Genomic DNA, 13,952 nt, shown 5'->3' on the forward strand with positions numbered 1-13,952 from the left:
TACGGTACAGAGTCAATGTGGAGGCTATATACAGGGGGTACCGGTACAGAGTCAATGTGGAGTCTATATACAGGGGGTACCGGTACAGAGTCAATGTGGAGGCTTTATACAGGGTGTTACGGTACAGAGTCAATGTGGAGGCTAAATACAGGGGTTACCGGTACAGAGGCAATGTGCGGGTGCACCGGTGTCGAGGTAATTGAGGTACTGGCAGAGGAAGCTTTAATGGTAGTGCTTGTATTGCTTTTAGAGCTGACTGGACACGTCAAAGAGAGTCGGAGACTTTGTTTTGCTTGTATCGTGGCTTCCACAGACTTCGGTCTGACTGGTCATTTCAATGTAACTCTTGAATTGATGTTGAGAGAAAAGGTGCTCCGCTCTATTGAACTGTTGTACAATAGTTTCCAGAAAATGAGAAAATCTGAGAGGTTTCAGGTTTTGGGTGAATGTTCCACAGTGTTATAATACTACAGTACACTCTTCTTGTTTCAGACTGTGTGGACGTGTCTTCTGCTACTACTGTAGTAACAACTTTGTGATGACCAAGCACAGTGGGAAGAAGGAGCGTTGCTGCAGGGAGTGTTACTCCCAGCACAGCGCCGTGGTGGAGAGGTTCACCGAGGGTGAGCTGAGCCCCTCCGATACCCAGCCACCTCCCCCAGTTTTGGTCCTCACTCACCCCCTGAACCAGCCCCCTACAAACCCACTCCCAGGGTTAAAGGTGAGATGTACACACATATGCAAACGCTCAAATATCATACCCCCAAGACATGCTAATATCTCACCATTACCATTAGCATTTTTGGGGGGGTATGATATTTATGCCTCTGTAACTCATCATTATTCATGATTCATTCAGGACTATCCATAATCATGGTAGCATCCGCATTGATGTAGAAGTGTTCAGAAACATATTATATTCTTATTTACAATAAAAGTGACTCCAAAATGACAATACATTATTTACCATTCATTGCTATTGGCCACAAAATAATCAGAAACACAACCAACACAAACAAACAGCAAATGCATCCAACAAGTTCGTAGAGTCACAAGCTTGATGAGGTCCTTGTGTGCTAGGAATATGGGACTGAAGACTAAACTTTTGACAACTTGAATACACATATAAGTGAATTTGTCCCAATACTCTTGTTTTGTTTTGCACAACACCCCTCATTTTGAAGTGGCCACAAAAAGTATCTAGTGAACATAATGCAGCGGAATAATTCAGTTTGAGTCGTCAGGCAAGCCCTTTGGAGTAATTGTTTGACAATCGGATAAAAACATCATGACTTGTTGTGTTTATGCCACATTAAAAGGTAGGCTAATACATTTTCAAAGTTAAACAACATATCTTCACTATTAGGCCCATAAAGATCCTATTAAATGAATAGGGATTTTATATGTAATGCTATGATTATGCCCATATAAAAAGAGAAGAGCTTGAACATATAGGATATACGTCTACCCAGTGATGCCAACTTAGCAATTTCGTTGCTGTATTTAGCAACTTTTCAGACTACCCTGGCAACTTTTTTTTCAAACAGCACCTAGCAACAAATTTAGCTACTTTAAAAAATGTATTTGGAACTTTTAGCAAATTCTGAAAGGTGACTCAAACGCTAAAATGCAGCATTTTCCCTCTAAATGAGACAAAAGCGATTTTCTCTGTCACACAGTCAGTCACAACACGTGCGAGTCTGTACCTGAACAAATGTCAAATCATATTTTTTTGCAGAGATGGCCAGTCAATTTGAGTAACGTTATTGTGTATTCTATGTAATGACGCAGTTTTACGTCATTACAAATCAACCTGCCTCTAGCAACTTACCCTGAAAATGAGTTGGCAACACGTCTACCTCTGAGGATAGTAGACAGGCTGGTAAAGTACATCAAGAGAAAAGCCTTGGTGATCACAATCTGTTGTGCATAAACACACAATGTTATCTTAACAATGGCTTTTCTCTGTGTAAAACGTGTATGACTGTCTGTTATTGGAATAGGCATAGGTTTGACTTCCTGTCATGTCTTATGTAGCTCTTATGAAGGCTTTATGAATGTATACATTAGAGGCTACAGTAAAGTGTTACAGGTACATGACTGGTTTGACGTCCTGTGCAGTGTCGGACCCCAGCGCCAAGTCTGATGACGCGGCCTATGACATCATCACGCAGGAGGAAGTGAACGGGACCTACGACAGCGACTCACTGTCCCAAACAACAGGCGGTTCACTGGAGGGAGAACAGGACGCGCGGCCACTGGGGGCGCTAGACATGTGAGTGCAACCAGACGTGGACAGATAGCCAAATAAAACACGCCCGCGCGCACACACACAAATGTGTACGTACACATACACACACACACACACAAATGTGTACGTACACATACACACACAAACACAGCATTCACAGTCCAAGTGTCCAGTCATGACAAACTCTCTCTCAAACAGTCATGTCAAAGTCATGACAAACTCTCTCTCAAATCTCTGAAAGACAAAAAGTTCAGTGTGACCTTCACACATTCTGCTGCCTTCCATTTATGAACACCTGCTGCTGAAATTAATGTAAATGGAAGGCATGAGCAGACCAAGGAGAACCCCAGGTGTAAACAATGGGAGAGAACATGACTGTGAGTTTATGCATCCAGAGGTGCGATTTAAGACATCCACATTTATAAGTGTGATTTCTTATGTCATCGTCTCCCGTTTTGGAGAATATTCTAATCTCAGATATTGCTTCGGCTTGATTGGACCCTTGTCTGTGAGGGGTGTCGTAATCAAAAAACACACCATGAACAAAGTGAGCGATGTCACCCAAGATCATTCCAAAAAATAGATTTGTAACTCACCGTAGCCATCAATAAGTCCCTCCCTTTACAGGTTTCTCAGTCATCTGAGAAACCTTCGAAATAAAGAGCTTTACCTGTCACACTTTCACTTTGTATCCTTCTGGTGATCTAGTCGATCCCCTTCCGGACCCAAGCCCTAGCTGTACTGGGCCAGGTTACACTGGACCCAAGCCCTAACTGTACCGGGCCAGGTTACACTGGAGCCAAGCCTAGCTGTACTGGGCCAGGTTACACTGGACCCAAGCCCTAGCTGTACTGGGCCAGGTTACACTGGACCCAAGCCCTAGCTGTACTGGGCCAGGTTACACTGGACCCAAGCCCTAGCTGTACTGGGCCAGGTTACACTGGACCCAAGCCCTAACTGTACTGGGCCAGGTTACACTGGAGCCAAGCCTAGCTGTACTGGGCCAGGTTACACTGGACCCAAGCCCTAACTGTACTGGGCCAGGTTACACTGGAGCCAAGCCTAGCTGTACTGGGCCAGGTTACACTGGACCCAAGCCCTAGCTGTACTGGGCCAGGTTACACTGGAGCCAAGCCCTAGCTGTACTGGGCCAGGTTACACTGGAGCCAAGCCTAGCTGTACTGGGCCAGGTTACACTGGACCCAAGCCCTAGCTGTACTGGGACAGGTTACACTGGACCCAAGCCCTAGCTGTACTGGGCCAGGTTACACTGGAGCCAAACCTAGCTGTACTGGGCCAGGTTACACTGGACCCAAGCCCTAGCTGTACTGGGACAGGTTACACTGGAGCCAAGCTGAGCCAAGCCCTAGCTGTACTGGGCCAGGTTACACTGGACCCAAGCCCTAGCTGTACTGGGCCAGGTTACACTGGACCCAAGCCCGAGCTGTACTGGGCCAGGTTACACTGGAGCCAAGCTGAGCCAAGCCCTAGCTGTACTGGGCCAGGTTACACTGGAGCCAAGCCTAGCTGTACTGGGCCAGGTTACACTGGAACCAACCCCTAGCTGTACTGGGCCAGGTTACACTGGACCCAAGCCCGAGCTGTACTGGGACAGGTTACACTGGAGCCAAGCTGAGCCAAGCCTAGCTGTACTGGGCCAGGTTACACTGGAGCCAAGCTGAGCCAAGCCCTAGCTGTACTGGGCCAGGTTACACTGGAGCCAAGCTGAGCCAAGCCCTAGCTGTACTGGGCCAGGTTACACTGGAGCCACGCTGAGCCAAGCCCTAGCTGTACTGGGCCAGGTTACACAGGAGCCAAGCCTAGCTGTACTGTTCCAGGTTACACAGGAGCCAAGCCTAGCTTTACTGTTCCAGGTTACACAGGAGCCAAGCTTAGCCATATCTAGCTGTACTGTTCCAGGTTACACTGGAGCCAAGTCTAGCTGTACTGGGACAGGTTACACAGGAGCCAAGCCTAGCTGTACTGTTCCAGGTTACACAGGAGCCAAGCTTAGCCAAGTCTAGCTGTACTGTTCCAGGTTACACAGGAGCCAAGTCTAGCTGAACTGGGCCAGGTTACATATCCACCATAAATACTAGAACCGTGCTGGAAAGGACAATGTGAAAGCAAAATGTGGTCCAGCACAGCACGGTACGGTTCTGGTCAGTCCCATAGTGTTAATCAGCCAATAGGCACAGTAGGTACAGTGGGGCAAAAAAGTATTTAGTCAGCCACCAATTGTGCAAGTTCTCCCACTTAAAAAGATAAGAGAGGCCTGTAATTTTCATCATAGGTACACTTCAACTATGACAGACAAAATGAGAAGAAAAAAAATCCAGAAAATCACATTGTAGGATTTTTAATGAATTTATTTGCAAATTATGATGGAAAATAAGTATTTGGTCACCTACAAACAAGCAAGATTTCTGGCTCTCACAGACCTGTAACTTCTTCTTTATGAGGCTCCTCTGTCCTCCACTCATTACCTGTATTAATGGCACCTGTTTAAACTTGTTATCAGTATAAAAGACACCTGTCCACAACCTCAAACAGTCACACTCCAAACTCCACTATGGCCAAGACCAAAGAGCTGTCAAAGGACACCAGAAACAAAACTGTAGACTTGCACCAGGCTGGGAAGACTGAATCTGCAATAGGTAAGCAGCTTGGTTTGAAGAAATCAACTGTGGGAGCAATTATTAGGAAATGGAAGATATACAAGACCATTGATAATCTCCCTCGATCGTGGGCTCCATGCAAGATCTCACCCCGTGGGCTAAAAATGATCACAAGAACGGTGGTAAAACCTCAACTCGCCGTGTTTGGAGGACAAAGAATGCTGAGTTGCATCCAAAGAACACCATACCTACTGTGAAGCATGGGGGTGGAAACATCATGCTTTGGGGCTGTTTTTCTGCAAAGGGACCAGGACGACTGATCCGTGTAAAGGAAAGAATGAATGGGGCCATGTATCGTGAGATTTTGAGTGAAAAACTCCTTCCATCAGCAAGGGCATTGAAGATGAAACGTGGCTAGGTCTTTCAGCATGACAATGATCCCAAATACACCGCCCGGGCAATGAAGGAGTGGCTTCGTAAGAAGCATTTCAAGGTCCTGGAGTGGCCTAGCCAGTCTCCAGATATCAACCCCATAGAAAATCTTTGGAGGGAGTTGAAAGTCCGTGTTGCCCAGCAACAGCCCCAAAACATCACTGCTCTAGAGGAGATCTGCATGGAGGAATGGGCCAAAATACCAGCAACAGTGTGTGAAAACCTTTTGAAGACTTACAGAAAACATTTGACCTCTGTCATTGCCAACAAAGGGTATATAACAAAGTATTGAGATAAACTTTTGTAATTGACCAAATACTTATTTTCCACCATAATTTGCAAATAAATTCATTAAAAATCCTACAATGTGATTTTCTGGATTTTTTTCTTCTCATTTTGTCTGTCATAGTTGAAGTGTACCTATGATGAAAATTACAGGCCTCTCTCATCTTTTTAAGTGGGAGAACTTGCACAATTGGTGGCTGACTAAATACTTTTTTGCCCCACTGTATGTGGTTATGAGGAGCTTTGTGGTAAATCAATACCGTCTTTTGTAATATGACCCACGACCTGCAGAGGCACAGGAGCAGTGTCCCCAGACGACCCGGAAGAGAATGTACCCACTGTGCAGGACACAGAGATCACCCTTCTCAAGTCTGGAGAAGTCACGTGAGTCTAGAACCTTGCGCGCACAGACACAATTGCACACACACAATCACACACACATGTATGTTGGAAATAAAAGCACTACCGTTACAGCTTCCTCTGCCAGTACTTCCTTTTTCCACAATACCTACCCTGATCACGAAACCAAATCCTGGCTAAGACTGCCAGTGTATTGTGTGTGAAAACTCAAGTTGTAATCTCAGTCAAATCAATGCCTACTCTTCCTCTGCTATCTGGTTGTGTTTGCAGGCTGGTTGTCCCTCTCAGCATCGAAGACATCTCTCAGTTTGGCGATGGCTCCCGAGAGCTCTTTGTCAAGTCCAGTTGCTACAGCGTGATCAACATCGCCGTGGTCGATTGTGGGCCTACCGTGAGCTGGGTGTTCTCCTCGGAGCCCAAGAGTATCTCTTTCAGCGTGGTATACCGTGAGACCACCGACGTCCCGGTGGAACAGTCCAAGGTAGGACCACTATGGACCAGCTCCGCTCATAGACCAGTGGTCAGTCACTAACCCTGGACCTAAAGAGCTATTGGAGGTACAAGCAGGATTTTGTGCAGTCATCAAGACTAAGATGAGTTGAATCAGGGGCTGTATATATCAAGTGTCTCATAGTAGGAGTGCTGATCTAGGATCACCCGCCCCTGTCCATGTAAGCTTGTTCATTATGATCTAAAAGGCTAAACTGATCCTAAATCAGCATTCCTACTGGGAGACGCTTGATACATACTGTGTTAGTGCTGGGCCTGTTGCTCTCCAGGGCCGTGATTAGGAGGACTGTTGCTGCAGATTATCCCAGTAGCAAATAATAACCCTCGTTGAGTCTAAATAGTGTAGGATGATGTTGCAACTAGACGCTGATCTTTGGTCAGTTTTGCATTTCCCAAACTAATGTTTAAATTCTGGATTGGGAACGGAAAGATTATTCTAAATCTGTACCTAGGGGAAGCTTCACCCGAGAGCAGTGTAAATGAGAGAGGAGCTCCCCCTGCTGAGAACAGAACTCTTTATTGACCTTTCACCTAAAGTAGAGCAAACAGCCTGGTGCAGCTCAGGTAGTCCATTGCACTCCAGGGAATTAACTGTGGACTAGAGGTCGACCGATTAATAGGCAGGGCTGATTTCAAGTTTTCATAACAATTGGTAATCGACATTTTTGGGCGCCGATTATGACCGATTACATTGCATTCCATGAGGAAACTGCGTGGCAGGCTGACCACCTGTTACGCGAGTGCAGCAAGGAGCCAAGGTAAGTAGCTGGCTAGCATTACATTTATCTTATAAAAAACAATCAATCTTCACATAATCTCTAGTTAACTACACATGGTTGATGATATTACTAGTTTATCTAGCTGGTCCTGTGTTGCATATAATCAATGCGGTGCCTGTTAATTTAGCATCGAAACACAGCCTACTTCGCCAAACGGGGGATGATTTAATAAAAGCGCATTCGCAAAAAAAGCACAATCGTTGCACGAATGTACCTAACCATAAGCATCAATGCCTTTTTAAAAATCATTACAAAGAAGTAATTTTTTTTAAATCTGCATATTTAGTTCAAATAAATTAATGTTAGCAGGCAATATTAACTAGGGAAATTGGGTTACTTCTCTTGCGTTCATTGCACGCAGAGTCAGGGTATATGCAACAATTTGGGCCACCTGGCTCGTTGTGAACTAATTTGCCAGAATCTTACGTAATTATGGCATATTATTGAAGGTTGTGCAATGTAACAGAAATATTTAGACTTAGAGTTGCCACCCGTTCGATAAAATACGGAACGGTTCTGTATTTCACTGAAAGAATAAACGTTTTTCGAAATGATAGTTTCCAGATTTGACCATATTAATGACCAAAGGCTTGTATTTCTGTGTTTATTATATTATAATTAAGTCTATGATTTGATATTTGATAGAGCAGTCTGACTGAGCGGGGGTAGGCGGCAGCAGGCTCATAAGCATTCATTCAAACTTTACTGCGTTTGCCGACAGCTCTTAGCAATGCTTGATTCACACGCGGTTTATAACTTCAATCCTATCAACTCCAGAGCTAATGCTGGCAATACTAAAGTGCCTATTAGAACATCCAATAGTCATAGGTATATGAAATACAAATGGTATAGAGAGAAATAGTTGACGTGTCGTAATTCCAATAACTACAACCTAAAACTTCTTAACTGGGAATATTGAACCTCCAGCTTTCATATGTTCTCATGTTCTGAGCAAGGAACTTAAAACGTTAGCTTTTTTACATGGCACATATTGCACTTTTACTTTCTTCTCCTGTGTTTTTCCATTATGTAAACCAAATTGAGCATGTTTCATTATTTATTTGAGACTAAACAGATTTTATTTCTGTATTATACTGTATTAAGTTAAAATAAGTGTTCATTGTTCCTTCAGTATTGTTGTAATTGTCATTATTACACATATATATAAAAACCATCAGATTAATCGGTATCGTCTTTTTTTTGGTCCTCCAATAATCGGTATTGGTGTTGAAAAATCATAATCGGTCAACCTCTACTATGGACAGGCCTAAATGTAAATGCTTCTAATGGAAACCATTATGAAAAGCAAAATGCATAACCATGGTAACAGGTGAAAGGGAACCCTTTAAAGCATGGGTTCCTAAACCTTTTGGGACTACCACCCCATTTTGAAATCTGAACATTTTTGAGACCCCACCCATTTGGAAAAAAGTATGTAATTAACAGTCAATGTAAAAATATATATATTTGGGGCTATGACAGAAAATTGAAAAACATTCTAACAGTATTTCTGATTGTCTTCTCAACTCATGATCCATACTTTTATTGTGGGGATATGACAGTCAATTGCAAATTAGTTTGATATAATCTATCTTATCTCACCACCACTAATGAGATGGGTGTGCTTGATGCATGTCGCGTCAGAGTTTCTCAAAGTCAGGGGGCGTGGTCGACAGTGAGCACCTCATCTCTGCTGTCGCATCCAACCTGGATCGGTATTTGGTCTTAATGTAGACGAGAGCACTGATAAGAGCTGGCAAAGGGTAGCCTACCATGAGTGTTATGGTGCTTTCAAGACAGCTGGGAACTCTGAAAAATAAGAGGTCAAAACATGACATCAGTGAACTTTAATATTATTATTATTTATTTTTTATACCCCCAATTTTGTGGTATCCAATTAGTAGTTACAGTCTTGTCCCATCGCTGCAACTCCCGTATGGACTAGGGAGAGGTGAAGGTCGAGAGCCATGTGTCCTTCGAAACACGACCCCGCCAAGCCACTCTGCTTCTTGACACAATTGGACACCTTCAAAATACTTGTCGTAGGAAACAAGTACACCTGGCAACCGTGTCAGTGTGCATGCACTCGTCCCACCACAGGAGTCGCTAGAGCACGATGGGACAAGGACATCCCGGCCTGCCAGACCCTCCCCTAACCCATACAACGCTGGGTCAATTGTGAGCCGGTGGAGACAGCCTAGAATTGAATGTAATGCGCCAATGTAAACTCAGATTTTTATATAAATATGAACTTTATCAAACAAAACACATGTATTGTGTAACATGAAGTCCTATGAGTGTCATCTGATGAAGATCATCAAAGGTTAGTGATTAATTTTATCTCTGTTTGTGCTTTTTGTGACTCCTATCTTTGGCTGGAAAAATGGCTGTGTTTATTGTGGCTTGGTAGTGACCTAACATAATCGTTTGTGGTGCTTTTGCTGTAAAGCACATTTGAAATCGGACACTGTGGTGGGATTAACAACAACATTACCTTTAAAATGGTATAAGATACATGTATGTTTGAGGAATTTTAATTCTGAGATTTCTGTTGTTTTGAATTTGGCGCCCTGCACTTTCACTGGCTGTTGCCATATCATCCCGTTAACGGATTTCAGCCCTAAGAAGTTTTTAACTAACTTACGGTTAAAATAAAGGGTGTTCTTTAGTCTTTCAGTTTTTATTGTTATTCTTATGTTTGTTTTATCCTCTTATGTTTGTTGTGTAATAAATAAATATTTTCTTATTGTCATTGTTTTTTATATATGTTTTTTTTGCTGTAACGCTCATTACGTTGCATTATGTTTGATTTGATAGAAGGGTTAAAACTCAAGCAGGGAGTTACATTCTGTTTTTCAGGAACTCAGGCTGGTGGCTGGTGGCTGGTGGCTAGTGGCTACAATATGGCAGCAACTACAAAGATGATCCTACATCATCACAGAAAACACTGATTGTTTTTGCTCCAATGCAATGTGTTAGGGACTGCGTTCTGCTTGTGGAACTGCAATATATGTTACAACTGACAATAAATATTTGTTGGGAATGTTCGTTTAAATCGTCACAAGGTTTTTATTTCAGCTGTTTAAAAGTAGAGAGATAGGCTACATCATCATGGTTCAGAAGAGGTTGAGTAAAGACTGAAACGTAAACGGACGGGGAGTGTGACCAGTAGCTACATTGTGTGTGTGTAAAATAACACGAGCAGAACGTGGTCTGGATTCTTAGCTTTGAGAAAGAGGTTTCCATAGGGACAGGAGAGGGCGGGGGCTAAAACTCTCAATAAAATAACTTTTGGTTTTGAATGGTCACCTAAAAGAAGGGCTTCCCCACTTCCCAATTCCCAATACAATTAACCTATCAGATTACAATAAGACTGAAGATTGGGGCCTCTTTTTGAACATGAGCTTTAATATCTCAAATATAAACGGCTCCACATCGACAATATTATCACTGAGTGTTATAAGCTAGGAATCAATTGACTTATTCTCGTGTTCTCGTCTCAGGTGCTGATTCCTCTGACTCGCTGTAACTCTCACAAAGAGACCATCCAAGGCCAGCTGAAAGTCAGGAACCCTGGTCTCTACACTCTCATCTTTGACAACTCCTTCTCAAGGTATGATACGCCACACACCTTTATTATTAGAATGACCCTTGTAGTCAGTCGACACTCTTTACCTCTCCGTGTGCTTGTGTAGCGCAGAACGTTATCCCTTCTCAGCGAACGGTAGGCAAAACAGTCACGTTCTTAACCGTAACCACACTGAAACCCACCTTCTCATGGCAGTGTGCTTCTGTAGAACATCTATCGCTAGCATCAAGTCAGTCTCCAGTTCCCATGTGCCCTTGTGGTGAAGGATGACACAGCTCTCTGAAGCACTCCAGTACTACGAAGTTGCTTGTGAGGGTTTCATTTTTGTTGCAAAATGTTATATTGTTCTATTTCTTCACTACAACCCTGACAGGTTCATCTCAAAGAAAGTCCTCTACCACTTGACAATCGAGAAGACGATTATATACGATGGGAGTGACTTCTAAGCCTGGATAATGGATACTTACGCAGGGTGAAGGTTATAGTTTTTTTTTTCAAATGCGTATTTGTTTCTGGATGCCCCACCAAATACACTATTTTATGTTTGGTTTTGCTCTTTTATATAGTAAAAAAAAGTTTTTGTTGGATCCCTATATTTTTAACACTAATGTTTTTATGTTTTGAGTGTGTTGGTCATGTTTTAGTTAGAGCACAAACACCCTACAGACATGGTGGTTGTTTTGACCTAATGGACTCTTCACATAGAGTATGTGGTGAAACAAACGTACAGATGTAGGGTCTTGATTTGATTACCCTCTTGCAGGAGAACTTTCATGAAATATAAAACCTGTTGTGTATTTGAGGCTTAAAGAGGCTTCTAAAGTTTGTTATTTCCACTTTTACATTTCAGACTTGATTTTCCCTTACAAAAATCTATCAAACCAATTTTAAAAAATGCCCATTAATTATAATCCACAATATAATTCACATGTTCTGTTGCTGCAGGATTATTTTCCTGCTGTAGCAAACTGGGTCCAAATGTAGATCCTACATCTGTAGGAAAACCAGGAATTCAAAACTTAACCACAGGTGAAGAGTTAAAAGGGTAGCCTTATGAGTTCACTACATGGTCTTGTTAAACAGAGATAGAGAGGTTATTGCGCACACATTTATACAATGTTATTAGCTATGATTGTTTTCTATCATGGACTAACACAGTGTCCACAAGTAAGATGACACTTATTGAGCAACTGCTCACATTGTAATCACACAATACAGAGGACAATACTGGACAAAATAGCATCTTTTTCATGCTACAAAAACATGAATAATGTTAATAAAACAAGTCCAGCTAGACTACATTATGTTTAGGAGGAGGCAGTTACTTTGTGTCATCCTCAAATGCTGCCAGGCTGAAGGGAAGATAATTGTGTGGGGGGGAAATGGGCACTAAGTAATACAAGAGATTGAAAGCTTTGCTACCAATTTCTTGTGTCTGTGGGAGCTTTTGAAGCCTTCTGTTTAAACGAATTGAACTCAGACTCATGGGTTATACACTATAGAGGAACTCTCTTCGACCATTAATAGGCTTTCCTCAAGTTTTTCCATAGCTCCAAGATTTCAAATGAAAGACTGCAATATTTATTCTAATGTAAAAAGTATGTGGGGAGCATTTATATCCCAAAAGGATAGTTTTTTAATCAATTTTCAAATGGTTTTGATGCAAAATAATGTTTAATGATAATTTCATTAAGATAACTGCAACATAATAATTTGGTTGTATTGCTTCAAGGTTATATTATACAGCACACTATCAACTAACATGATCTATTACTGTGACCTATAAGCTCAATGTCACTTACCGACAAAGCAAGTGCCAACTTTTGCCTATAGGAGATAAGTTCCCCTTCAACATAGTTTTGAATTATGTTTTAATTACAAAAGACACATATAAAACTGCACTTTAAAGATAAAAAAATATGATTTTCCAAGTGTGGATTTACACGTGTTTTGCATAGCCAGTTCTTGCTATAGTCCGCATCTTTGAGAATACACTGCTGTGCCCAGGGCTTATACACTTTTGTGTTTAGGCTATCCTCCCTGAGCACCCCAAGGCATAGTGTAGTGTACCATGGCAAGCTTATGTTTCTGTAAGGTCTCTTTGGATAAAATCTGGATTGAGCATAACAGCAGGCCTATAGATTATATACCATTATAGGAATATGATTTTGTTATGTTTCGTTATAAGGGATTTTAGAATTGTGTTATAGCCATACATTTATATACCGTGTATAAATATGACCTCTGTTTTTTTTGTTCTTGTAAGGATCCTATGTGTTGATATTGTCCTTTGTAATTATTATAGTATCTGAAAGCAATAAGGAATGACAGCTCAGTCATACCATCAGTCAAGGAGGCGACCAATGTTCTTCACTAATGAAGCCAGCTCTGGGGTGAATTTTCCTTTAGTACAGATCTAGGATGAGCTTCCCCTCCACCAGTCATAACCTTAACCCTTAGTGAGGAAAATTTCAACACTGACCCAAGATCAGATTCTAGGGGCAACTTCACCCTACCTACACCAATGGGGCTCAGTAGCTACATCGAATGCTGCTTTTACAGAGAACTGTTTACCATTTTTATTGGGAGCTTTTCTTTTGTATTTTATAAGTGGTCTACATGTGTGCAATTTGTATACAAAGCCTCATATTTTCTCTACAGTTTTGCACTTTTGGATGGATTTTAGCAATAATAATGATTTACAATGTCACAAGGAATAGTATTTTGATAGTATTTTCTGGTGTTTGTAAAAGAGATTGTGCAGGGAAAGATATCCTATCTTTTTTAAATTAACAAACTGAGGGCTTTCAAGTCTGCCACCAGCATCATGTGACTTCAGTGAAATCCACATGACCCTGTTCTTGATCTATGCATTCACTATGATGTAAAAACATGTACAGTTCAACTTAAAAATAAAGTTTGTTAATTATGTCACTCTCTTCCTCCTCCTAACTCCCCACACCTGTTCCAGGTTGGAAGTCTTTAGCCCTGTTTATATCTGGTGCTGGTATCTGGTGCTAACATGCACTGGGTATAACATGCATCTTATCCACATTCTGATTGGGCTCACAGTTTTAGACAGAAGTATTCAATTAAGATATGCATTGTGATCAGATCTTACTTACCAC

General features: G+C 41.9%; 1 protein-coding gene across 1 annotated transcript in view; it reads left to right on the top strand.

Moving 5' to 3' along the window:
• Positions 1–13,758, top strand: part of LOC118401526 (FYVE and coiled-coil domain-containing protein 1-like) — a 45,280-nt gene extending 31,522 nt beyond the window's left edge. The window contains exons 13-18 of the mRNA XM_052475808.1: positions 493–728; positions 2,122–2,275; positions 5,878–5,970; positions 6,217–6,427; positions 10,739–10,848; positions 11,198–13,758. Of these exons, the coding sequence (XP_052331768.1) occupies positions 493–728; positions 2,122–2,275; positions 5,878–5,970; positions 6,217–6,427; positions 10,739–10,848; positions 11,198–11,270 (877 nt within the window). The 3' untranslated portion in view covers positions 11,271–13,758. The remainder of the gene's footprint in view (positions 1–492; positions 729–2,121; positions 2,276–5,877; positions 5,971–6,216; positions 6,428–10,738; positions 10,849–11,197) is intronic.
• Positions 13,759–13,952: the final 194 nt, after the last annotated feature.

This window comes from Oncorhynchus keta, chromosome 22 (genome assembly GCF_023373465.1).
Source record: "Oncorhynchus keta strain PuntledgeMale-10-30-2019 chromosome 22, Oket_V2, whole genome shotgun sequence".
Taxonomy (NCBI): domain Eukaryota; kingdom Metazoa; phylum Chordata; class Actinopteri; order Salmoniformes; family Salmonidae; genus Oncorhynchus; species Oncorhynchus keta.